General features: G+C 44.4%; 1 protein-coding gene across 1 annotated transcript in view; it reads right to left on the minus strand.

The window, feature by feature from the left end:
- Positions 1–872: 872 nt before the first annotated feature.
- The window catches only part of MRPL51 (mitochondrial ribosomal protein L51), a 66,362-nt gene continuing 41,652 nt past the window's right edge, over positions 873–25,582 (minus strand). Inside the window, exons 2-4 of the mRNA XM_086932886.1 lie at positions 22,889–23,021; positions 18,212–18,319; positions 873–1,166 (exon numbers count right to left, since the gene is read on the minus strand). Of these exons, the coding sequence (XP_086789012.1) occupies positions 970–1,166; positions 18,212–18,319; positions 22,889–22,970 (387 nt within the window). The 5' untranslated portion in view covers positions 22,971–23,021 and the 3' untranslated portion in view covers positions 873–969. The remainder of the gene's footprint in view (positions 1,167–18,211; positions 18,320–22,888; positions 23,022–25,582) is intronic.

Here is a 25,582-nt window from a genome sequence, read left to right on the forward strand (position 1 = left end):
AATGAAACAGACGATGCAAGAGCAGTGGAATAAACCAAGCTGTGTCAAACTAATTAGATGAGATGGTAAACAATTTGTGTTTAAGGAAAGGACACAAAAATCCAATGAAAAATGGGCTGTACAAGAATAATACGCAAGCAGATATATTCCTGCTAATGTGCCTGCTAACCTGGTTCTATGTACCGCCTGCGGCTTGCAATGCACACTGCAGAGCATCCTTCTTTCTAAAGGTATTTTCATTACAGCTCTTTCCAGTCGACTGACTGACCCCTCTCCATCTCAGAACCTTCTGACTTACACAGATTTCAGGCAAATCTAGCACAGCTGCCTGGTATATTACTTTGCTCACACTAAGCAAATTAAGAGGGAGGCCATGCCTATGTAGACCAGCAGGTCACCTATATGCTGCTAAGGAATACAAGTGCTTTATCCCAGCCCGCTTTGCCAAACGCAGCACTGCCACCTAATGTGGGCTACAACGAAGTCACAACATCCTGCTGATATTCAAATTTCCTAGAATGACCCGCAGAAGTCGCATAAATCCCTGCAGTCACACAATATGGAAGTTGGGCCCCCATGCTACAAACCTCAACCAGGATCTGGGTATTTATTTAAAAATCAGACTGCCTGTCACAGAGGTGACATTTGTGATCCGCCTGCGTCAGGCCTTGATACAGCACTGCAAGAATCCGATGGACCCTAACTATTAACTGTGGAATATTTCATTCTGTATGGTATTGTAACCTGTGCATTTGCATTGCTGACGTTCACCTGAGAGTTATTTTATGCAATTTTGATTTATTGTTTAATAAAAAGATTTATATAAAAAAAAAAATCAAGACTGCCATCAGTAAAAGCGGAATACACAAAGCTGAGAAAATAATCTCTATTTGACACAAAGATCCCTCTTCCCTTCATTCCTCCACTTTGGAACTTTCTGACAATATCACAATCTTCCTCCTGCAAAAATCAGCGGTGTTTGCCATATCGGTTGAAGCGTTTGTACAGGAATCGGATGCGCTTGTTGAGATTGTGAAGGTCTTCTGTAAACATACGGTAGCCCACAAATTTCTTCTTTCGGATGCAGCGCTGCAGTTCATTGCCTTTCCAGGCCTTCAGCCATTTAGGAGCGACGATGAGATCCTTGGGGTGCGCCTTGAAGTCTCCTATATGGGAAGAAGGGAAAGACATATAGTCATCATATGGGAGGACTAGATGTACTCCATGGTTTCGTTGCATGCTTCATTGTAGGTGCAGATCCTACAGGTTGCAAAGGAACAACCCCAATAAAATGCATTTAATCTGCTTCGGGGGAGGAACCTCAGCGAGGATATTACTTACCTGTGGTCAAATGATATCCTTCACCTGGCTGCTTTTCCTCTTCTGAGGGACAATTTATTGTGAGGGATAGGATTTGAATTTCCTTTGTTAAATGTGGTTTTGTTAAAATGTCTAGAATTTGTAAAATGGGGCAGATCTGGAGAAAAAAAAATGTTTTGCCATCCTTTACTTCCATATAGAAGAATAAATAAAAAATAAATAGTATTGACTTGTTGTAGGTGTGATGTTACATCATAAGCACAGATTTTTAGCTTACATGTTTTTAAGCCACGCCCTTAGTTACATTGGCCACACCCCTTTGAGAGACTAACTCCCCTCCCCGCCCCAGTTTTTTCATCCCACTTAAAGGCCTGCTTACTCCCAACATATATCTCCTCCTTTTAGATTCATGCTCTCCCCAGCCACACAGTTCCACTCCCATCAGGAACAACATGCCCTCCCTGCCCCCATTCAGCAACATTACCGCTTGCTGGGTTCATTCCGCTCCTCCTCACTTATTTAACCCGACATATCAATCAACATGCATGTTACTGTGTGCTCCCTCCAGAGACACCACTTGGACGTCCACAATCTCATTCAAGATGCACATCTGAATCTCTTCATCAAAGAGGCTTGGACTCATGAGGCACCTGCATTCGACCAGATTTCTCCACTCGGTTCTAAAGCTTTGCACCTCCCTCAACTCAATAAAAGAGGAAAGGTTTAGATGAAATTTTAAAAGCATCCTAAACTGATTCACAAGACGCATGATCCTTTACTGCATGCAGAAATGATGGGCACCAAGATCACCACTGCTCCTTCTTGCTCACTTAGCTGCATTCTATCTCTCCTGGGTCTGCTAGTAAATGTTGCAGTCTCTTAGCGGAGTTCCTTTCTACAGTCATACTGCTCTCGTAGCCGATTTCAATATTTGGGCAGAATATCCGCCCGCCTAGAATCTTCCACCCTTGCTGACTTCACACCTTTGAGATAAGTCCAGCTTATGACTGGTGACAAACTCTGCCCACCTAAACTCAGTTGATTGAAATTCCCTCCAGCTCCCCAAACCATGGACTAATCACTTAGCCTTTATCGGCCTCTTCCCACAAATTCAACTTTCAGAACCCTCTGTGCTCTTCTCTTTCGTAACTCTTTTTTGGAAACGTTTTTATTAAAGAAATAAAGCAATTTTCATACATCAATATTGGCATGACAAATACAGATCACATTGTTTTGAATATATGCATTCACTCCTTCAATTGCAGAGGTCCACCTCCAGGCTGTTTTAGTCCAGAGCCCCTCTCCTTCTCTTGCATGGTGGACATAGCAATTAAAACAAAACCATTTAGCTGCTCTCATCTGAGTCGTAATTCTCAGGGAGCAGTGGTTCGCAGATATCACCTTGGTAGGAGTTCCAGCTCCCCCATACCCTTTCCCACTTTTTGGGGCATCCCCGGTATATAAAAACAGACTTCTCTGCAACCATTGCTAGGTCCATGTCTGCACACCACTGGGTTAGGGTAGGACTGGCCCCGGATGCCCATCTCTGCGCTATGGTTCACTTCGCCACAGTCACTCCCACGGTCACCCACCCCTGCACCATTGTATTTAAATCTGTTGGTTCCCAAATATTTATCAAGCAGTACCTTGGCTCTGGTAGTACCGTGATTCCCGTAACCAGGGAGAGCATCCTCATCACTGCCATCCAGTATCTTCCTATTGTGGGGCAGGGCCATATAGTATGGGAAAAGGTCCCTGGCTCTCCACACCCTCTCAAACATTGCGGTGTGTCTGCACTTCCAATTTTATGTAATAGCACCCTTGTGTAGTATGTGCGGTGCAGAATTTTGAGTTGTACAAGACGTAGCCTTGACGGAATTGCCGCCTCTTTCGGGGAGGCAAGTGTCTCTTGCCAATCCGCCTCATCAATGTCTCCCACATCCTTTTCCCATGCAGCCTTGACTGTTCCTGTAGGGTCAGGTCTCTTATTTATTATTTTTTATACGTCATTGAGATCGCCTTTTTTTTGGGAATGATCGGTCAAAAGCCTATCCTCTAACGGCGAGGACTCCTCTGGGGCCGCGCCTGGCGGTAGGACTGATTGCAGGGCGTGCCTAATCTGCATATAGCGAAATCGCTCAGTTTCAGTTAGGCCATAGGTGGTCTGCAGGTGTGTGAAAGGAACTACCTCCCCCTTCTTCCACAAATCCCCTACCGACAAAATCCCTATAGTATCCCACTTCCTGAATCCCTTGGAGTTGCCTAGCTTACCAAGTTTTTTCGTGTCCAATAACGGTGTTGCCTAGGTAACCACTCCTTCCCATCCCAATGCACGCTGAGCCATAAACCAAATGTGTATTGTGTGAAGTGTTGGTCCGGTAATCGAGTGCTTTCTCCTCTTATTATATAGGGCATCCAGGATACCTGCCGGCTCCAAAAGATGTCTGTCAAGCCTGAACGCTGGCTCCTCTTGGGGGACATGCAGCCACTGGTTGATCAGGACTAGGTGCGAGGCCCAATAATAGGCTCTGATGTCAGGGAGAACAATTCACCGTCATACCAACTCCTGTTTAATTTCTTCATAGCAATGCGGGGCGCCCTCCCATCCCATAACAGAGTAGTTATCTCTGCCTCTACTGCTCCGAGATACTTAGATGGGACCAGGTACGGGGTGCTTTGCAATGCATATAGAATCGCGGCAGCGCCACCATCTTAAAAAGCGCTGCACGACCAAGGAGTGTAAGAGGCAGTGTTCGCCAGTGTTTGACATCCTGTCTGAGCCGCAGTAGCGGCTGTATCAAGTTTCTATCAATAAATTGCTCCCGGTCATGTGTGATAAATATTCCTAGATATTTGAAGCCATCCGTGACTACTTGTAGTGCGCACCCTCGCAGTAGCCAAGGTGGCGAGCCCAGCAGGACATATAACAACGATTTATTCCGATTTTATCGTGTATCTGGACACTCTGCCATATGCGGCGCAGATGTCCAGCAGACAATGAATAGACCGCGCTGGGGAAGTAAGGTATAACAGGATGTCATCTGCGTATAACGAAATTCGGTCTTCCCAACCTAGTGCCCAACGTGTGCCCCTTATTGTGAGATCTTGTCTGACCCATGCCACCAGAGGCTCCAAAACTATTGCAAAAAGTAGGGGTGATAACGGACATCCTTGTCTCGTCCCTCTACCTAGGGTGAACTCTCTGGAGAGACATCCGTTAACCACCACTCTCGCCAGTGGTTGCTTGTATAATAGTCCGACCCATTTACAGAAGTTGGGGCCAAAGCCCAGATGCTGGAAAACTGCGAAGAGGAAGGGCCATTCCACCAGGTCAAACGTCATACGCGCATCTAAGGAGAATATAGCAGCATCTTCACCTAAAGACTCTCTACGCTCCATCACACTAAGGGGCCAATTCCAATACTGGAAAAATAACGTCCGTACGATTTTGATTCGGAGCCATCGCCGTACGAATCGTACCCGTCTGTCCGAGTCGCGTAGTACGATTCGTAGTCCGTCAATCCGTCCGAATAGTCGCAATCCGTACTTATTGCGAGGCTGAAACCGTGATCCGTACGACTCGCAAACATGCCGTATGACCCGACGAGTACGATCCGGACCGGGGCATGAGGACGCGATTCGTATGGCCCACGTCAGGTAAGGGTGATTCGTACGGAAAAGCGCACAATCACATACACACTGTACGGCGCGTACCCCCCATGATCACAGGAGTACGGCGCGTACCCCTGCGAACATGGGGGGTACGCGCCGTACACCCATCGCACATGTGGGACGCGCCGTACGCCCAGCGTACATGTACGGCGCGTACCCCCCATGATTGCAGGGATACGGCGCGTACCCCTACGATCATGGAGGGTATGCGCCGTACCCGGGGGGGACATTCCGTACCTGTTTTGGGGCAAACTCTGCTTTTACGGCTGTTTTCAGCTCCCGTAGGAAAAGGGTCAGACAGTGCGTACCCGACACGAATCGTACTTGCAGGGTCATAAAAAGCAGCCACGAGCCGTACAAACGTCGCGTACAGCGGGTTCCGGGGGCGATTCGTATGGAAATTCCATTTATACGGTTCCTGGTACGATTCGTACGGATGGCTGCATTGGGGGTGAATCGTACTAGGTTGTACGTACGGGGACGATTACGGGTACGATTCGTACTGGAAAAAAACGCTCCGTACGACGATTTGGAGCGCTTTTTACAGGATCGGAATCGGCCCCTAAATAACCGCCGCAGATGAAGTGCTGTGTTGCGGTGTAGCATAAAGCCCGACTGGTCCGGGTGAATTATTTCTGATAGATAAGGTTGTAGTCTCGTAGCTAAAGCTTTAGCTAATATCTTTGCCTCTGCGTTTAGCAGAAAAATCGGCCTATATGACACAATCCTGCGCTGGGATACCAGGCTTGTGTATCGCACCGATTGTGGCGAGACGTTGGTCCCTAGGTAGAGCCCCAATTGTCAAGCTTTCTTTATACATGTCCAGAAGTTGTGGCACTAGATGTGTAGTTCCTAATTTATAAAATTCTATCGGGATGCCATTTGGCCCAAGCGCCTTCCCAGTGTGCAGCGCCCTAACCGCTTGCGCAATGTCTTCCTGTGTTATATCTTCCTCTAATGCTGAAATAGCATCTTCCCTAAGGGTAGGAGTTTGTATATCGTGTAAAAATGTCAGGTTTTCTTCCACCGTTGCATCCGCTACTGGTGTGTATATCAATTCGTAATGACATGCAAGCTAGTCTGCGATCTGCTGTGGGGCCTGGACTAGCGTGTCTTCTCATGCACGTATCTGTGCAATCCAATTATTCGCCCTTTTCTTCTTTCCTAACCAAGCCAGTAATTTTCCTGCCTTATCCCCCTGGCCGAAGATAGTATGCTGAGTTTTTGTGAGTCTATCAGAGACCTCCACTCGTGTGTATGCCCTATACTCCTGTGTTGCCAAGTTAATACGTGTGTCGTGTCCTCCGAGGTATCTAATGCATGCGCTCTTTCGGCCCTCGCTACAGCCTCCTCTAGTTCTCCTATATGCGGCTGTTGATCCCGCTTTTTACCAGTAATCGCCGTCTTTCCTAACTTTTGGTGCAAACTAGATAAAGTCGTTTTACCACCATTCTCAATATGGATCTCCCTGCAGCTCACTCTGCCTATCTCCAGTGCTATTATCGTTATTAACAATTGGATCCTTCACTTGCATGATGATCAAATTCCTCTCAAAACTTCTCTTAGCCACTGTGGTGTAGCCTCAGCCCCTGGTTTTACAAGGACCTCAAGCTGTGAAAGTCCTTTACATAAAAGCAGAAACAGAACGGTGCTCTTACTAGTCTACTAAGTGCTTGTTGGGCGTTTTAGAAGTGCTTAGATCCTACATAAAATCCATCTACCAGGAGAAATAGTATGAAGATTTCACCATTCTGCATGCAAACTTCACCAGAGATCTTGAAAATGGTTTCATCTCAAACTAATCTGGCTTGCTCTAAGATTCATATTGAACATCCAAGGCCTTTCCTCCGCCTATCACAAAATTATTACCAAAGTTGCAGTAATCTCTTGCTCTTTTAAAGGATAAGCCATTGCTTACCTCCATTACCAATTAAGTAGTTTCCCAACGCCTACTCTATTTTCTTCCCATACCTCTTGACTGGACATTTAAACATAGGCATTCCTTTAAGTATGGCTCCACTCTTAACCCGCGCCAGCCCTGGTTTCCCAACTCCTAGCTAAGACAAGCAGACCCACTGACTAATCTGTCGAAACTTTCTATGGCCAGCTCTTCTCTCCCCTTTGACTGGAAACAAACACTTGTTTTTCCTACTGTTAAAGAAACACTCTGCCGATCCACCCATTTTAAGCAACATTCAACCCATATCATTCCTTCCCTTTCAGAATAAAATCTTTATAAAACATGTGTTGTGTTCCTTTCTGGAACCCAGTAGCATTGTAGAGTTCACTCTAAACTTTTTCCTTCCACTGCACAGTAAAGGAAACAGACCTTGTCTCGATCCTTAACAAATGGCAGCATGTATTAGAGGGATTATGCAGCACTGATTTTACTCAAACTGTCCACGACCTTTGATGATAGCACTCAAAATCCTGCTATCACGTCTACATCATGTTAGAGTTCAAGAAAAGTCTCTGGCTTGGACTATTGACTAGCTCAATTTACGACCCTGGTACATATATTTTCCACCCTTCCACTCTGCCTTTAGCAAACCCAAAAATGGTGTCCCTCAAGGCTCATCACGCAACCCTACAATCTTCAGTTCCTATGTAGCTTCCATAGCCTAGCTAATTCGCTCTTTCATTTCTCTTTTATACCTCATCATGCTATGGCTGGATGGTCAAAATTCTTAAAATTGCACCAATTTTCAGAACTTTCTGACTTCAGTAGTCACCGAGATAAGTCAAAACTCGTTAAAATCAAAGACGACAGACTTCAACCCAAGATGGTTGTGGCACCGGACAGACTCCTACAGCTCCAAACCAGACAGTGACTTCTGCTGCTTTCCACCGACCAGACACTGTGCATGGATGATGCCAAGAGCCCGGTAAGATGAGGATGAAGCTCCCACACTCTTTTGCAGAGGGAAAATGCAGCATCAGTAGGCTGCAGGGTGTGCACAGAGCTCCACAACAGAGGAAGCAGTGAATAGAAACCACTGGGACCGACCCAACAGGCAAACTAGTGCTAGACTGAGGCTTCAGCTGGGGGAAATGGAGTACCCTCCCCGAGCCAACAGAACAGTGGCAATATCATTGGTGTTGATTACTAAGAGGGTGCATGTCAAGGGGTGGCAGCATGGTGCATGGAAAGCCCATCAAGGGAAGACTAAAGAGAGAAAGGGGCAAAAGAACTATATGCCCAATACAACCTCGTCACCTTCGAGGAAAAATTGCAGGGGGAATAAGAGGGACATGTGCATAGAGCAAAGCCCCCACTGTAAAAACCGAAGCAGAGAGACGAATGGGACCAAGACAAGGTGCAGAGGAGGACCTATATTTGGCGGAAACTCAAAGGTCTCAAGGGAGATTGCACCCTTGAGTGTACATCCAGGCCCTGCTTCTGTGACCACACACAGATGATAGGCACTATAGCCGGCAGTGATTGAGCCAAATAGGAGTGGGGATGCTGTATGGCAGAGTAGAAAGCTACAGTGGGTGTTTGACACTGGAAAAACAGCCCATTGTAGACATGAGCAGCTACCCAGTAGGTAAAAGCCACTGATTTTGATGACCAAGCCTCGAAAGACAAAAGAAACTCTGGGGGGATGCTACAATAGCATAGGATGCAAAGGACCTACTTTAGAGGTGAATCCCTCAAGTAGGACGTTCAAGCAACTCTCTAAGTGTAAGGAGTCTTGATGCTCTCAATATACAAAACAGTTTATACATGCTCTTAGATAACGGAACCAAGGTATAATCGGTTTTCAAAAGACCATTTACTAAGAGTGGATCAATTCTGAATGAACAATAAAAATTATCCACTTCAGTTTTTAGCACAAGATTGAAAACTGCTGGGGTGGCCATCCTTTGCAAGCAAAAAGCTAAAATAATGCCTAAAGGTAGCAAGTGAGCCCCTGAAGTGAGACAGATAGTGATCAGTATGGAGCTACATGCACAGTGTTACACAATTATAAATATAAATGTGCCCAACAGACAGCATTCCCAGAAAAGATTGGAAAGGAGCAGGTGGGGAGGTCCGCGGTGATCCTGGTACGGGAAGGAACCACAATATATTGTGGGACCTGAGCTTAAGGAGATCGTCACAAAGCTTACACAATGCCAAAGTAATGTCCAAGAGACAGCAGGAAATGATCCTAGACCAGTGTATGATGGCTATTTGATGCTATTCTCCCAGTACACAAATAGACACAGTCTGAATTACCTCTCTTGTACTCAAACCACTTCTTAGTATACTGCATAAAGCACACATGGCAGTTATGTCAACCTTGGACCAGTCCCACCTAAAGACAGGGGCGTAACACAGGCCCCCGCATCCCCCGCATTGCGGGGGGCCCTGCGCTCCAGGGGCCCCGTCCGCAGCCAGGCAGCCGCGCAGCCTGCACTTATATAGCTACCTTGCTGCGGCCTCTTTAATAAATTAAATGGTGTGCAGCGCGCACGTCTCTGCATCTGCGCAGTGAGACTGGTAACCACTGTCATGCGCTTTGTGCAATTGAAAGTGCGCGTGTGGGGCATCCCTGAAACGAGAGGAACTGTGCAGCCGCCGGCCTTAATTTAATTATTGCTAGGCCCGAGTGCCCCCTTGGTTGTACGTGGTCTCGCTCTGTTCAACTGTGTGTAAGCCATCGCAGCCGGGAGCTCGCCTCTGCTGCAGCTCTCATCGCATTGTGGTGCATGGCTGCATGGGGCCCCTAGCCTGCTAATGAACACGTGGAACCAACCCCTGGTGGACTCGTGGCCTATTGCCTTGGCACTGCAGCCTGGCCCCAGGTATGTAAAAGTAAATTTAATAGCATGCCAGTCAGAATATATTTGCGTTTAAAATGTAAACGTGCATGGTATCAAAGACAAGGCCTCAAAGTAAGAGTGTGCACGTGTCTGAATTGTGACCTTTTACACACTCGTCAGGTGAGAGCGCTTGTGTGCCCAGTGCTCACCTGTCAAGATGCTGCCGCCACAGATCACACAGTCGCAACTAAGCATCGGCACTCTACAGACTAACATATGGAAGAATAAACAAAACGGCAGTGCGAAAAAGAGCGGTTGAAATACAGAGCAGGGTTCACAGGTGCAGGAGGAGCTGCCACTTGGAACCAGTGCAAGAGTAGAAAACTTTCAAAGGAAGTGAAAGATCGAGAAGGAAAACAGCGGAAAGAGAGGAAAGTAGTAGGAAAATGGGCATGAGGTTCAGATAAAGAGAGTGCAGGTGCATTTGCCTTGTGGCTTGGTCTGGTGAGGTATGTTCCACCAGAATAAAAAGTGCCCATGGACCCAGTTTGTACCCAAGGCACCACCCCATTGGGGGCCAGCAGCGCGGTCACGCACTTGGCAGTTTGGCTCCAGGTAGACAGAATGGTGGGTGGCAGCCTAGTTTTCCTTTGCAGCGCTGGCCATCAGCAGCCAAGCAAGTGGTGCATTCTGTGCCATTCAACCTCTTACAGTGTTTTGGGAAGGGTCATAGTGCAGGGTGTTGGTTTGCAGCCTGCTGGGCCCTGCCCTACTAAGGCCCCAACCAGGCTGGCCACATCTTGCCACAGAATGTAATAAAAAAACATCAGCTTTGCAGCCCTTTTCCTCCGATCCCGTGGTTTCCGGAACGGGGGCACAGTGTTTGTCCATTCTCCTTAATCCAGCCCTTTTTCCCGTCTGCAAATCACATGTTTTTGAGCGCAACCTCGAGCAGCCCAGGTTGTCAACAACTACAGGTGAGGCTTGCGTCATCCCCCATCCCAGAAACAAGGCTGGCTGCACTGTAAACCTGGGAGACAGTACAGCCAAGTGCGAGGATGCGGCCAGCCAGCAGCAACAATTTGGCAACGAGTGGTGATAAATGTGCAGGGCACTGGCTGGTGGCGCTATACAAGTTCTTCAGAGATCTCAAAACTGCGGTCATTAATTTGGCTAATGCTATTAGTTGCAACACTTTGAAATCCCAGACTAGTGTAAACATTTTTTACTGCACAATTCATTTGCAGCTCAATTTTTATACACGGGCCGACACTGAGATAAAACAGTTATTTGGTATAGATTACCAACTGCATTTTATTTAATACTACTATCAAATAGTAGAGGAAGGTGGGGTACGGTGGGAAAGGGTGCAGGGTAACTTCACAAATCACAGAATACCCCATGTCAGGTGTGAGTGGTGTATTTAATCCAGGTACTACACTGCATTTACTAAAACAAGATTTTCTTAATCCACTGCTAGTTATAAGGTGTCGCAGATGAGATATGAATATGTCACTCATAGGTGTCTTGAAACATAGAAATGTCACTCGTGTGTAATGAAAAGTTGGCAGCTATGTTTGGGCTGCGCCCGTAAGGATCGGGTGACTATGGTAAGTGGTGTTGGAGATAGTGTCACTCATAGTTGTTGAAGGTCACTCATAATTACACTTAAATTATGAAAATGTCACACATGAGCAATCTGAAACCTTGGCAGCTATGCTGGTGAATCACAACATCTCCGTTAAAGGTAATCCCCACCTGGGGCGTGAGGCTTGATGTGGTCGGACGTGTTTACAGGGGGTTGGGCACATCAATGTTTCAGTGAGTTAAGGGGGAGTTCAACTTGTAACTACACCAAATAAAACCAGGAGTTAGGTTGGTTTGTTAATTTTAAACGGGTTATTTGAAGAAGCAAAACACATTTTTAGGATATTTATTTAATATGATGCTAAAGCTCTGTTAAATGCTAGATATGGCTTTCAATTGCCTGCACCCAATTGGCACGCTATTGAACCCATCGCCTTCCAAGCACTTTAACAATGGCAGGAGGAGACCAGCAATCTGATTCAGATCCCAGAGATTAAAAGGTTTTTTTTCCTTTCTGTGCCGCTCCGTCCCTAGTAGATCCGTCGTCCTCTTGGGCACACACTACAGAGGGGCACCTTTGCCTTCACCTTCAGCCAATGGCAGGTCGGGATAAAATTAACATTCCTGATACATTAATCATTGGTGGGGCTTGGGCCCCAGGGGATAGCATAACCTGGTGCCTGTGCTTAGTGAGAGATGACTTACTCCACGTTAACCCTCCCAGCCTTTCGGAATTAGTTGTGTTTCTGGAAAATTAACCGCTGTCGCGACAGACCAGCCCAATTCTTGACATATTTCCGTCAGAAACCTTGTTTTGTGCGTCAGTTGCTGTTTGGATTTTATTCTCATATCATGAGATGTCGAAGATTCAAATAGCCTCCCATTGTACTACGTCTCCTCCTCCTACGAACCATTTGTGTCTGAGAATGTGAGGGAACCATAAACAAAACTGTGAAAATGACAGAGAAATGTACAAACCGAAGGAAATGTGGGGGAGGTCGCCACTATGGACTCTATAGATTGCATAGTGCTTGCATCCCACATCTCTAGGGGCGTAGCGAGACCTGACTTTGGAACGTGAACTGTGCACACCAATGCCATACCCTAATGCAATGTAAAATAATCCTGTAATCATGGGAACAAAATGTTGTTAAATAAAAGGAAAAGAACGTAAAAAATATTAAAATGTTTGTTATTACAGATTAGTACCAACAGACAGGCTTACAAATACCCTTAGATACTTAAACACTACTTGAGTGTGTGGATGGGGTGGGAGGTGGGGACGGCATCACCCATTCTATGCCCCCCAAGGAACTGAGCGGAACATGTCCCACTCTGAGGGACACCGATCGCACACCCAGAAGGCTTAAAGTCCAAAGGCAGTGCTGTAGATGGGGAAGCACTGTGAGGTTCTGAGTGCCTGCACTTTCTTTGATAGGCAGAGAACCTGAACTCTCAAGAAGGACCCATTACTATCAATGGGAGAGCACCAGCACTTCTCAGTGGGACAAGAGCACTCTAAGGTTGTTAACATCTGCACTTCTCTCCCGTCATTTCACGCACCAGTCAAACCCAGTGCGGCTGCAAATATGCAATTCTGGTGCCCAAGCACTTTCTGCAAAATGAACTTGTTCAGAATCTACGATACGTTGCATAACCTCTTAGGTGCTGCGCCTATACCAACGGCCGACGGCACCACTACCTCGGGAGTGCTGCCGTTGGACGTTCGAATTGCACCTGCGCAATGGAACATCCAGCACTGGAGCTGGACGTTCCATAGCTGCTAAGGTGTTAATTTCAACAAAAAGTATTTTTTTTAGCTCAAAAGATTTAGAAGTGACTAAACAGTATCACATAGGCTGCCTTGCAGATAAAGACACCTTGTAAAGGTAAGCTGGTCACCTTTCTTTTGCTGGTTTGTTTATTCATATTCCACAGTTGTATGTCGGACCATCTTGAACACAAATATCACCTGACATAAATATTGTGTTTTGAATATAATTTACAAAAATATTGTTCCATTACAAAAATATCATCCCATTGGGTGTGCATTCTATTATTAACTCCAGTGGGGTAATGTTTTTATAAATGCTATTTAGCACACAATATTTATATTATACGATACTCTGGTATCACACAGTTAAACTGCTACTACTGAAGTATTAGTATGTATTGAAATGGCCAAACACGGCCACAGAATGTTACTGCATAATGCATATTTTGCCTTTTGTGGCCACTTTATTTAATGAACCTGGCAACCTAATTTGATCCCCCTTGCATTATAATTCTAGTGGCCCTGGTCAAAGACCAAGGGGACTTGCCGTTCTTTGCCCTGAGATATATCACACCGGCCACATACATATATGTATCTAAAAACACAGTCATAATTGAGGAGAAAACTGTATTTTACATTTCCAAAATCACATCCATTCACACAAAGTTGTCATATCCAAGAGGAAATTAGGTTTTAAATTTCCCAAAAAATATTTAATTAATTTTTAAGTTACTTTTGAAGGCCCCCATTATACTGGTCAGATTGCAAAAGAATTATGAACAGACTATATTAATTAGAAGAGAGAAACTGGTTCTAAAAAAATGGCATGATGGTCTTAAACTTTTTATTTGCAATCTGGGTCAAACATTCATTTGTGTTTTATTTGTCCATTTAATGCCTTTAGAAGGCAAGAGAAAGACCTCTCAGACATGTCATACCCATAGTGCAGACTTACCAGAGTCTTCATCTTCGTTATGTTAATCTGGAACGAACACCAGGAGATGTCAATTATCCAGAGGTACCCTTTTTATGTGCACCAGATTCAAACCAGAGCAAACATCAAACTGATGTAGGTGGCTCTTGGAGCGGCTCCATATCAGAGTGGCACAAGAAGGCGTGAGGGATAAGGGCATCAGGCTCTCACACTTCAGTTTTGAGCCAACTTGATCATTTGATGCCAGGATCTAGCTTGCCTCGTCCTGGCCATGGGTGGCGACAGTTCACTCCCTTACTGATTAAATACTGTGATACTAGATTAAAATGGCCAAAAGCGGTGATTGGTTCAAGAAGCATAAGTTCTCACCCCATAGCTATAGGGGCGGTGTTGTCATTTAAACACTAAGAGAAAAGCGTAAGTGGTCAAGTTGGCGCATGCGACAACTAAGGAGGGAGAGCAGGTGGAACACAGAAAAGGAGTCACATCTCAAAAAAAGAGCACCAGAGAGGTACAGATCAAAAGAGGTTTGGGTAGAAAGCCATGCAGAATTTGTCTGTAACCCTAATCATTTAAATGCCCAAAGCTCTTTACCAGACCCAAGGTGTGAGGTAGGATCTTTGTCCTCACAGTAAATTGCAACTAGCTTGACTTGTGACATTGGAGCCCAGTCATTGGTATGTGGTTGGAGCCACAACTGTAACTGCATTTGGACACTAGTCCTTGGTGTGAGACTGAAGGCCAGTTGTCAGTTTGAGACCGGAGGCCAGTGCACAGAGCGAGATGGAGCTCATACTTGATTTACAGATGGAGTTCAGTTATTGGGGTGAGGCTGCAGATTCGCTCTGGTGTAACAATGGCACCTGCAGCCCCTGCAGTGCTGGGTCCCGAGCTCCAGGGCGCTCCGCTGGCACTGTAAATGGCTGGCCATGAGTGCTCCTGAAGGGGTCCAGAGGCATGGGCACCCCCTCCATGCACTTTGCAGGGGGGCCCCCACAAGGTTCGTTACGCCACTGCCTAAAGGTAGAACGGGTAGGAGGAGAAAGACATAAATCCTAAGGAAGATGTATGCTGTGACCCTGGGGTACTGAAGGACCCAGCCACAAGATCAGAAATGAGCCAGCAGATCAGAAATGTAAAGTAAATGACTCGCTAGACCAGTTGCCCAACAAACTGAGGGATGCATATAAAGCAACAATGAGGGTGATTGCCATGGCCCTATCAGCTAGGAGAGAAAAGAGGAAATGTTCCCAAAATCTCAACTTATGAAGGAACTAAATGAAGCGGAGTACAAAATAACACTGATTTAAGCAGTTACCCCAAAGGAAGATTTGCGTGAGGAAGGAGTGTCAGAAACTTAAACTTCAGCGGAAAGTTTGGAAGATACGTTTTATACTCTTAGCCATGAACAACATACAGCCATCTAAGGCCCCAGATCCAGATTGGCTCACAGCCACTTTATAGAGAGTGAGGTTGAGATCATGCTTATGCCAAAACCAAGGAACAATCCGGAGAAATACTAATTCTACAGACCCACTGCACTGTTGAACTATTTACTAAGGTCCTCATAAACAGACTGGACAAAGTCTTCTCATTCCTAGTCAAACCAGACCAAGTGGATTTTGTGCAAGAATACTGGAATTATACGGCAGGAGAGGGACAAATTAAGTGGCAGGGTGGAGTAAATTATGTGGCAAGAAAACCCAAGTTATGTGGCATTAATGTGGCACATTTTGTGGTTGTATCACTACACTAGTTAGTCATTTTTAACCTGGAACACTGTATGGGCATGGGCTGCACCTCACTGGTACCAGTTTAACACCCAAATATAGCAATAAGCAACAGAAAGATGACCAGTCCAGCTTTGCAGAGAACCTTCCACTGTACAGCAAAACGTGTTCCTGAATTTTTAGTAACCTATGAACAGTTTGAGCTACACACCATTTTTTGTTAAAACCAGCAGATTATGTGGCATATCATGAATTTTGTGGCACATCTACAATTAGGTGAAAATCGCCGCTCCCGCCCAATCATGTAAATCCAGTTGCACTGGTTTTGTGTAAGGAAGACCGACAAGATAATGTCTGGAAAGTTACCCATTGCACAGGGAAACCTGGCTTTTCTCATGCCTTTGGATGCAGAGAAAGCATTTGATAGGGAGAGCAGGGACATTTTTGAAGCTGTACTGTGTGGCATATAATTCAGGCACAAAACGAGGGGGTAGATATTAGCAAAATATTCACCAGACGCTAACATTTGTTTTAAGAGAACATTCTCGGATAGGACCAGGGACATCTTAAGGATTTTGGGGGCACAGGGCTAAACATATTTTGGGAGCCACTCTTTAGAACAGCTTTGAATTTATTATCCAATTTCAGCTCTGTCATGCCCTCTGTGCCCAGATCACTAACAGTGCACAGGCACACCTGTCCAAATTCTAAATGTGTTTACATCTAATATTCAGGGATGGTGACGTGTTTTCAATATGGCAACACAGCAGAAGCGGTCTAATATTTCTGTGGCACCCTCCCCATTTCTCACATGTGAGGTCCTGGTACGATCTAAAGTACTTTTTCATGGAAGATGCATGAAACAAACACATTTTTCAGCAAAATGTTTGTAAATAGATTCTCACACATCACCTACACTAAAAATACATTAAAGAAAAATGGTATTTAAAACGTTCTGTTTAAGAATTATTCAAGGTCATCAGGGCAAGACTCTCTGCAGAACAGATCTGGCTCTATCAGGGGACCCCCTGAAAGGCTGGGGCCCTGTGCCAGAGTCCACTTTGCCCATGTCTTAAAATGGCTCTGGTTGGGACTCCAAGGGGGAAAAGGTTTCAACTGATGATTCAAGTGAAGTAGGAAGCTCTGTCATATCGCCACGAACCATTCCCCCACAGAAAAAGTGTTCTACCCTGCGCCTCACTTTCAAAAACCTATCTCCAAAGTCACCTTTCATATAAAGGCTTTTTACCTGTGTATCTGTTATTTCCCGGTTGCTAGAGTACTGTATAGAGTTCCAGCTTTCCTTTCAATGTGATATGCAGATGTAGGTCTTTTCATATTGCAACATTTCAAAGAAACACAATTTCTCAGCTTAGAAGAAGTTTATTCAAATCTATTTCAATGAAAGTCAGATTGTGGTGTGTCTTAAACTAAAATAGACCATCCAATGAAAACTAATTAAAATGCCTTGAAAACAGAATTTTTAAGGAAACTATTTTATTTTGAAAATAAAAAAGTATGTATTTTTATATAAAATATGTATAGAAATACCTTAAACCCAAAATACTCCTAACACCAATCCTACACTTGGAACCCAGCCCTACTACATGCTTATCCCTAGCTTTATCTAAACATCGCACCAAACTCTTACCATAACCTTCACCCCATGTATTGCCATCACATAACCTAATCCTCATAGACTGCACCTTCATACCTACCCTTTCCTGGTTCTTTAATGTAACCCTGCCCTTGTCTCTTACCTTTATACTTTCTCTCACTGTTACCCTAACCAGAACCTTTACCACAACACTGAAGCCTAGTCCTGTTCCTTTACCCTAATCTTGATTCAGTCCTTCACATTATCTTGATTTTGGTTCAATGAGTTTCTCAAATGTTTTCCTATCTAAATGCTTTAACTGGAATCTCTCCTTTGAAACGTATTGGGATGAAATGACACGATACCAATTTGCAAAGGATCAACATTCTGAAATATCACCCATGTGCGGATTTGTATTACTATAGAACCCACTGCTCTTCTTGAAAGTATACATTACTGAAGTCTGCATTAAGCATCAAGTTGTGTATTGGCGAGGACCGCTTGGTGACCACACAGAGTGGCTAAGTGGCTCAAAGAGCACTTTAGTATTTCTATGTTTCTATAGAATGGGGTCAAAGAATTGGTTGGCTGAGGCCATCAGAAGTGTGGCCGTGAATCAAAGTCTAACAGCGCCTGTATTGGGAGCACCTCCGGACCCCTTGTTGGCCCACTAAGTCAAAACCTTCATTTGTCTTTGAGCCTTAGTGAACTTTTAGGTGCCTCTCAGCAATTTTAATGTGGAGACATCATTTTGTGCTATACCACTGTGGTCCATCAAACAAGAAATAACCAGCACCTTTTGGGCTCTGGTTTCAAGCTCTGGCAACCTCATGCAAATTCAACTTTACCTAGAATTCCAATGTTGTCGTAGACTCCAAACATCACTCTTTTCTCATTCCAGCGATCTACTACCTTTGGCTCGGGAAGGCAGCTTATGCGCTTCAGAGCAGAAGAACCTGAGAAGAAGAAAAAAAAAGATCAAAGCTAGTACATATCAATGGGTTCTGCAAACTGTGATCCCTCTGGTGCAACGTAATCTAGAAATCATGTCCATAGAACAGAAGATTAGCTACGATTATAGTTATTAAGAGGGTTCCTCTCTTCCGCCAACTTAACTTACCTCATTTATGCCGCTCTCCTAGCCAGAAGACCAGAAGACTTTCTGGGCCTATAGCGAACAAAGATTTGCTGACTGATTAAGATGAGCAGAAACCAAACCCACTCTAACGCAATCGCTGGGAGGGAGCACTGTAACAACAATTCCAGAAACCACCAATTTGAAAGCATCCTAAATCAGGTGTTTTTTCTGACAAAATCTTGGTTACAATTCAATTGGTTGAAGCATCAAATCAAAGGTGCCCTGGGAGTCTACCTTAGGGGATGAAGAGCATCACTTCGGAGAGCACTCAACATTAAATGAGTGCAACCTTTTAAGTTATCCCAAATTGAGTGCCCCCATTTTCTTTCCATCGTCTGCACAAGGTCCATGGACTGTTTGTACACAATCCCTAGAAGGGGGAGAAGTTTCTCTTAAATTAAATAGGATCTAAGGATTCCGCCTCCCTAGTGTTATACGACAACCACTAAGTACCCTGTACCCTTATCTCTGGGTAAAAACCCAGGTTACTTCCTGCTGACCTCAGTTCCAAAATCCTAATGGGTCTTATTTGTGACCCTCACATGCCCCATTGGTGTCAGATGGTCATTCATCATATGGTCTCATCCTGGTCCCTATAAACCAGGATGGGTTTTCTTTCAGGGAAACCGAGAAAAATGGACAAGAAAGTATGCTTGGAAGAACGAGGAGTAACAACCAGCGGGAAGTCCAAGGATCATCAACCTCAACCATGGACCAGCGGGATGTAAACCCTGTAGGGAATCTCACCCCATTTACTTTCTCTAAGAGCAGGCTGTTTTGAAGAAGGGCCTAGGCTTCCCACAAAACAAACCGATAAATTCAAGCTGTGATGTGAATATGGAGAGTTTTCCCCCAAAACTGGAGTAAGAACTTTTTTTAGAGATGCTCCTGCCACTCAGTGATGATACCCATACAGACCTCAAAAGACAGTCTCTCTTTAATCCTCCCAGGATGATGCCTCTCAAGGTTATAGCTTTTGAACAAGCAATGACATAGAAGCTTTAGACTTCGAAGAAATACATTATCATAACCTGACTTCAAAAGAGAGATCAGCACTTGAGAAACTAGAAAGGAGAGAAGATATTGTCAAAGCCTGCAGACAAAAGGTGGGGCAAAAGTTATACAGACTAAAGAGAATTATCTGTTTGCTTGCACCAGTGTGCTTAAGGGCCAGAGAAATTACAAGGTTCTTACAACAGACCCAAACCATACAACTAGAAACAAACATTAAAAAATGAGTCACCAGAGCGCATGGACAGGACTACAAAGGAGGCAGAGTTCCTTGTAGTTTCTAATCCACACATGCCATCGTTTTACTCGCTGCGAAAAATCACAAACAGAGGGACCCAGTTCCCAGATGCCCTACCTTTATCAACATTTGTTGATTGGTTTTGACATCCACTAGTAGCTGAATTGCAGATATTTGTAGGCACGAAAAGCTAGTCATAGCTTCGTGTTGGCAGGAAACATGGGGCAGTTGTTGCTCACAGGAGGAGCACAGTGCGAGTTACGTTTGGAGTCTGTAGCTAGGGATGTCACGTCGTCAGTTGGATTTAAGCCCCACACTGGCATGGGTGAGGTCAGCCCATGGTTGTGAGAGGACAGAGAACTATTCTTTTTGATGCAAAGAGACCAAAACCTCTGCATTTTACCTAGAGTACAGTTCTTGCCATTTTTAGGATGAAGGCATACACTCTGACAAACATCCAGGACCTGGGGAGGCACCTCTTGCGAGTCAGGCCATCAGCAGGGTCCAGGAAGGTAATTGGTGAAAGGCAGCTGGGCAGTTGCAAGGAAGGGCTCTGGAAGCTTGCTGTGTTCCTGTAGCTCAAAAAGGAGGTCAGCCACCTGACTCTTAGAGTCACTTCTAGGAGCCTTGGTCCAAAGCAAGTAAGTTTAGTCTGCCTTCGGACAGCATGACAGTCATTCTTCTGAGTCTTTAAAGGTACAGGAGTGTTCTGAGGAGAGGCTGTGAGGGAGCCACTTTTATACTCTATGCCAGCCCTGTATGAGGCGGCCACCCTCTTTGTCGAACCCTAAACTGGTTCTGGACAGTTCTGCCCTTACCCTTGGATTTGACTCCAATCTTTTTAGGGTGACAAAGGGCACGCAGGCCCAGGTGTGAGCAACATTTGCCAGTGACACAGTAAATAACTTCCGAAGTGAGAAATGGGTAGGACACAGCCTTGAGGCAACATTTTTGACGCTCAGGAAGAGTAAAATACACTCCTTGCAGGAAAACACCTTCCCCCACACCTAAGGCCTTTTTTGCCCCTGTCTGGAAGGAATAAACATCACACTACAGGAGAGCCATTAACAGTCATGTAACCCTCCAATCATGCCATGCAAGATATGGCAGGTTATAGTTTATGCTTACACAATTTTTTTACTGTTAAAACTCAAAGAAATGTTAAAGAAAAACAGACATGTGACCCTGAACACTGGCAGGAAGGCACATTTGATTATGCAGAAAAATGCTAACTTTCTAAAAGTGTAATTTTCAGAATAGTAATTTAAAAATCAGACTTTGGCATTAAGGAGGATTCAAAATTACAATTCAAATGAGCGGAAGACAAATTTCTCATTATGCTCCCAAATGAAGTTATTACTTATTAAGTGGAATATGGTAACCCAATGTTAGTCTATGGGAGAGTTAGCCTTGCTACAGTAAAAACGAATTCGGGAGTTTTTCACTGTCAGAATATGTAAAACATAAACACGTCATACAGTTTTAAACACCATACTCCCTGCTCTGTGAGCCTATAAGGCTTACCTTAGGGGTGACTTATAGGAAGTAAAAAGGAAGGTTTGGGCCTGGTAAAGGTTGTTTTTTTGGCTAGGTCGAAATGGAAGTTTTATACTGCACTAGAGGCTGCAGTGGAAGGCCTGAGACATGTTTGACATTGATACTTTAGTGAATGGCACAATGAGTGATGCAGCCTACTTTTAGCATTTACTTTACAAGTCCTGTGTACATGCAGTACCATTTACTACAGACAGATGAGTAAATTAAATGTGCCAATTGGATGTATACCAATTTTACCATGTTTAGAAGGGAGAGAGCAAGCACTTTAGCAATGGTTAGCAGGAGTAAAGTACACTGAGACCGAAACGCCAACCAAACAAGATTCAGCAACAGGAGGCAAAAGTCTGGCTCTACCCTGAAGAAAGGGTCAGTTCCAACATAAAAGGTTTTGCATTACTCATATATGAAAGTCTGAATAACTTTTATACATTGATACAAACCTTGTTATAGTGGCAGACAATTCTCCTTCACAGATCCATGCTACAGTACTGTAAACCTAGCAGCCAAAAGGCCTATGGTACTGCACATTGGGTCTACTTGGCCAGTGGATAAAATAAACATTACATTGTGCTATCTGTGCACCCGAACATTACGCATTGTATATAGAGCATCCAAACTCATCTCAAATATAACCGGATTGCAGCTCTGAACAAAACAGCCAATCAGTCAATTACTTTCAAGTTAAGGACAGAGCAGCGCTTTAATGATTGAAGAATCTCCCTGAAAATTAGATTAGGGGCTAGATTTTTCAGCCTATGATATAAAACACAAGATATTCAGAAACTAATAAGCATAGGATCATAATGAAATTTTTGTTGTTGCTTTCTTTATAAGCTAGCAAGCATAAATCATATCCTCCCTGCCCAGGCCCATCCAAGTGACAAGAAGCTGCCTCTCCTGAAAACCAAATCCCATAAAAAGTTTTTTAAAAGCCGAAAATAGAAGACCTGGTGTTAAATACCGTACTTACGAGTCAGGTACTTCTAGATGTCTCAAAAAGGGATGTGCCCTAGAGCTTCACAGAACCCATTGGGTGAAGGCAGGATCTTGCCCTATGTATGAGCAAGACGGGGTTGGGGGGTGGGGGGGGGGGGGTCCAATGATGGGGACATTTTAATCCAAGACCACCCTAGTCAAAGGTGGGTATTTCATGCTGGCAGAAATCTTTATATAGATGCATTGGGATGGGTTGATACAGCCATCTGGGTAGGGTGGAATGAGAATATCCACAAAGGCACACTGCTCTGAGGTCAACAGCAAATCCCCACATAATTATCAAAGGCACTTCTGAGTAAAACCTACAATAAAAATAAATTAAGAGTCCCACTTTTGCGTTTTCCTAATTTATTATCACATTTCATCATTGCAATATGATTGTATGGTTATGGTCTTAATTTCGACACCAGGAAGGTGGCTTCCAGCCAGAAGAATTTAGTTATTGAAACCAGAATATTTTGAACTAGAGATTCTCAGTAGCAAAGAGTGGTGGATCACAGTATAAGGGCAACAATGTGAGGCAATGGGTGCCCATGTTGAAGGCTATTGAGTGAAAGGAATGATAAAACATTAATTTTCACTTACCTAACGAAAAGGTCCGGCATGCGCTTGTCCAGGGACTGTGACATGAGGCAAAGCTCCGCACCAACTGGAAGAGTGTACCCATGGCCAATCACTAGGCCTCGAAGGAAGGAATAGTACAGGTAGAAGTGTCAAACTGTGGAAAGAAAGAGGAGCTGCATGAAATTACAATAGGCAGTATAGGAGGTGGTACTGTGCTTGCCCCACACACTATGTTCCGTATCCATTCACAACCACCCTCACTCACCTACCTCTAAACCTGCAGCTCCAAAGCTCTATCACATTAACCTCAAGTGCACCAACATTTCCATTCCCATGCGTACTCAACGGAAATGCCCAACATCCATACCACCGTCACTTCTATGCCCTATGCCAGTACGTTCAATAGCCTTCCATCGATACCCAGCATTTACAACCCGTACTCACCGTCTACTACCAGACCCTTAAACGCCATCTTCCCATAGACAAGATGCACTCATTCCATGTCTATTTCCACTACATTAAATTGCCCCCTCTCCAACCAGGCCATTCTCCATCTTACAACATTCAATGACCTCCTTTCTTTCTTCCTCCCCCCACTGTGATGATGATGGATTTATAAAGCCCTACACATACCCTGGGGTGTCTAGGCGCTGCTTTTAATATATACCGATTAGGATGGATTAAGGTGTAGAATTATGCCTTAAACAACCAGGTTATAAGGCCCTTGCTAAATTTTGGTAGGCTGGACTCTTTTTTAGCATGGTTGGCAGAGAGTTCCATAGGATGCCGGTTGTGGCCGTGAAACTCTTAACCATCCCACCTAACCCTGCTGACTCTAGGAACAATTACGTTTCCATGCTCTGCAGATCTAAGGAGTCTCGCAGGAGTTTATGGCTTCAAAAATTTCGCCAGCTGCATTGACACAAAGTTGTTAAGAGATTTAAAGGCAATGCATAATGATTTAAATTGGATCCTTTTGGCTACCGGTAGCCAGTGAAAACGGACTTAGGCTATGGAAACTGAGTCGAATTTAAAAATACCTAGCAGTATTCTTGCTGCTGCATTCTGAGCAGTCTAGAGTTTTAGGATACTGGGCTTAGGAGCACTGGAAAAGAGGGTGTTACAATAGTCCAGTTTTGAGGATATCAGCACCGATACCACAGTTTCCCTCAGGTTCATAGGTATTTCCGGAAGGATTTTCCTCAACATTTTCAAGATCAAAAACATGCCGGAGTGGCCGAGTTGATTTGTGCTTCGAAGGACAGCTTGGTGTCAAAAATAACTCCTACATTTTTGGCTTTGAGCACTGGTTAAGTTAAGGAGCCAAGCTGGACCGGCCACCAGCTATCTGTCCAAAATGATGGATTGTTCCCCAGCACCAACACCTCGGTATTGGATGAATTTAGCTTCAGACAATTATGTCAACCAATCAGCTATATGGCTCATACAGTCGTGAAAATTAATTCCCGTCTAAGTACTGCTCACCGAGACGACAGTCAGTGTTGTCCGCGTAAGACACAAGGGCAAATCCATAAATTCTTACTAGACTGGCAACGGGTGTGATGTAGAGGTTAAAAAGCGTTGGGCTCAGGGAAGAACACTCAGATTTTTCCCCCCCTGCTCCAGCTATTGCTACAGTCCTGCCGGAGGTGCGCTTTCACTGAGTGCACTTCTTCCCATCAACTGTGCTGCGGGCCGATTTCAACGCTATAGGATATTTTCCAGAGGATTGCCCCATCATCCTTTGCAGCTCTGGTGGTTTCCTCATCATGTCAGCGGCTGTGGGGAGCCAATCTGCAATTTTCAGATTAGCCACAATCATTGTCAACCACAGTATCTTAGCAATCACTAGCTCTTCATTTAATGCTCTTCAATTTCACACGGCACAGGCTGTTGTGTTAAAACTGTTGCAACATGTGCATTTAAAGTGAGTCCTCAGCCTGTTGAGGCCGAGTCCTGGATATTACAGGTACTTTAAGTCATAATACTTCCTGTTGGCTATATTTTGACATTTCACACCTTATCTACAAATAATTTGTTTAAATTGCAGTCTCTCATCAGATCACACAGCCTCCTGCTTTCTTGACTTCACCTGGCAAATCATGCATAAAATGGGCACATTGGTTCCATTTATTTGGGAACCATTCTGCAGCTATTGATGCTGGTGGTTATTCTCCAGAACATAAATTAGCTCTTTTGTATTGCAGTTTAGGATAAGCTGCTCAACAAATTTTTGATAATCTACTCGCTGCAGTAAGAACCTGTAGTCAATCTGGGTATAACCCTTGGAAAGGGTATTTGGAAGGCGTACAAAAGTTATGGAAATAAGTCACTGAGGAACCAAGTATCATTTTAGAAAGGCACAACTTTGTCAAACGCAAGCAACTTCCAGATGAAGGAATTGAGGAATACGTATTGTCTATCAGAACTTTAGCAACCACATGTGATTTTGGGTCAAATCTGGATACATCTTCAACTGTGCATCCATGAAGATACAATAATGCCTCCTAAGTTGCTGCAAGTCCACACTGTATGAAGTTTGAGATCTGGCTAAAAGCACAGAAAGGTCACTAATGTCTTCAAAAGCTTTAAATCCTGTACCATCAGTCAGTTCAATTTCAGATGTGATGTCTAACACTGAAACTGACACTTAGTGCACAGTCTACAACAAGGGCAGGTCTAATTTTCAGAAAGTCACTGCCAAGAAATCTCAGT

The sequence above is a fragment of the Lissotriton vulgaris genome, chromosome 7 (genome assembly GCF_964263255.1).
Source record: "Lissotriton vulgaris chromosome 7, aLisVul1.2, whole genome shotgun sequence".
Taxonomy (NCBI): Eukaryota; Metazoa; Chordata; class Amphibia; order Caudata; family Salamandridae; genus Lissotriton; species Lissotriton vulgaris.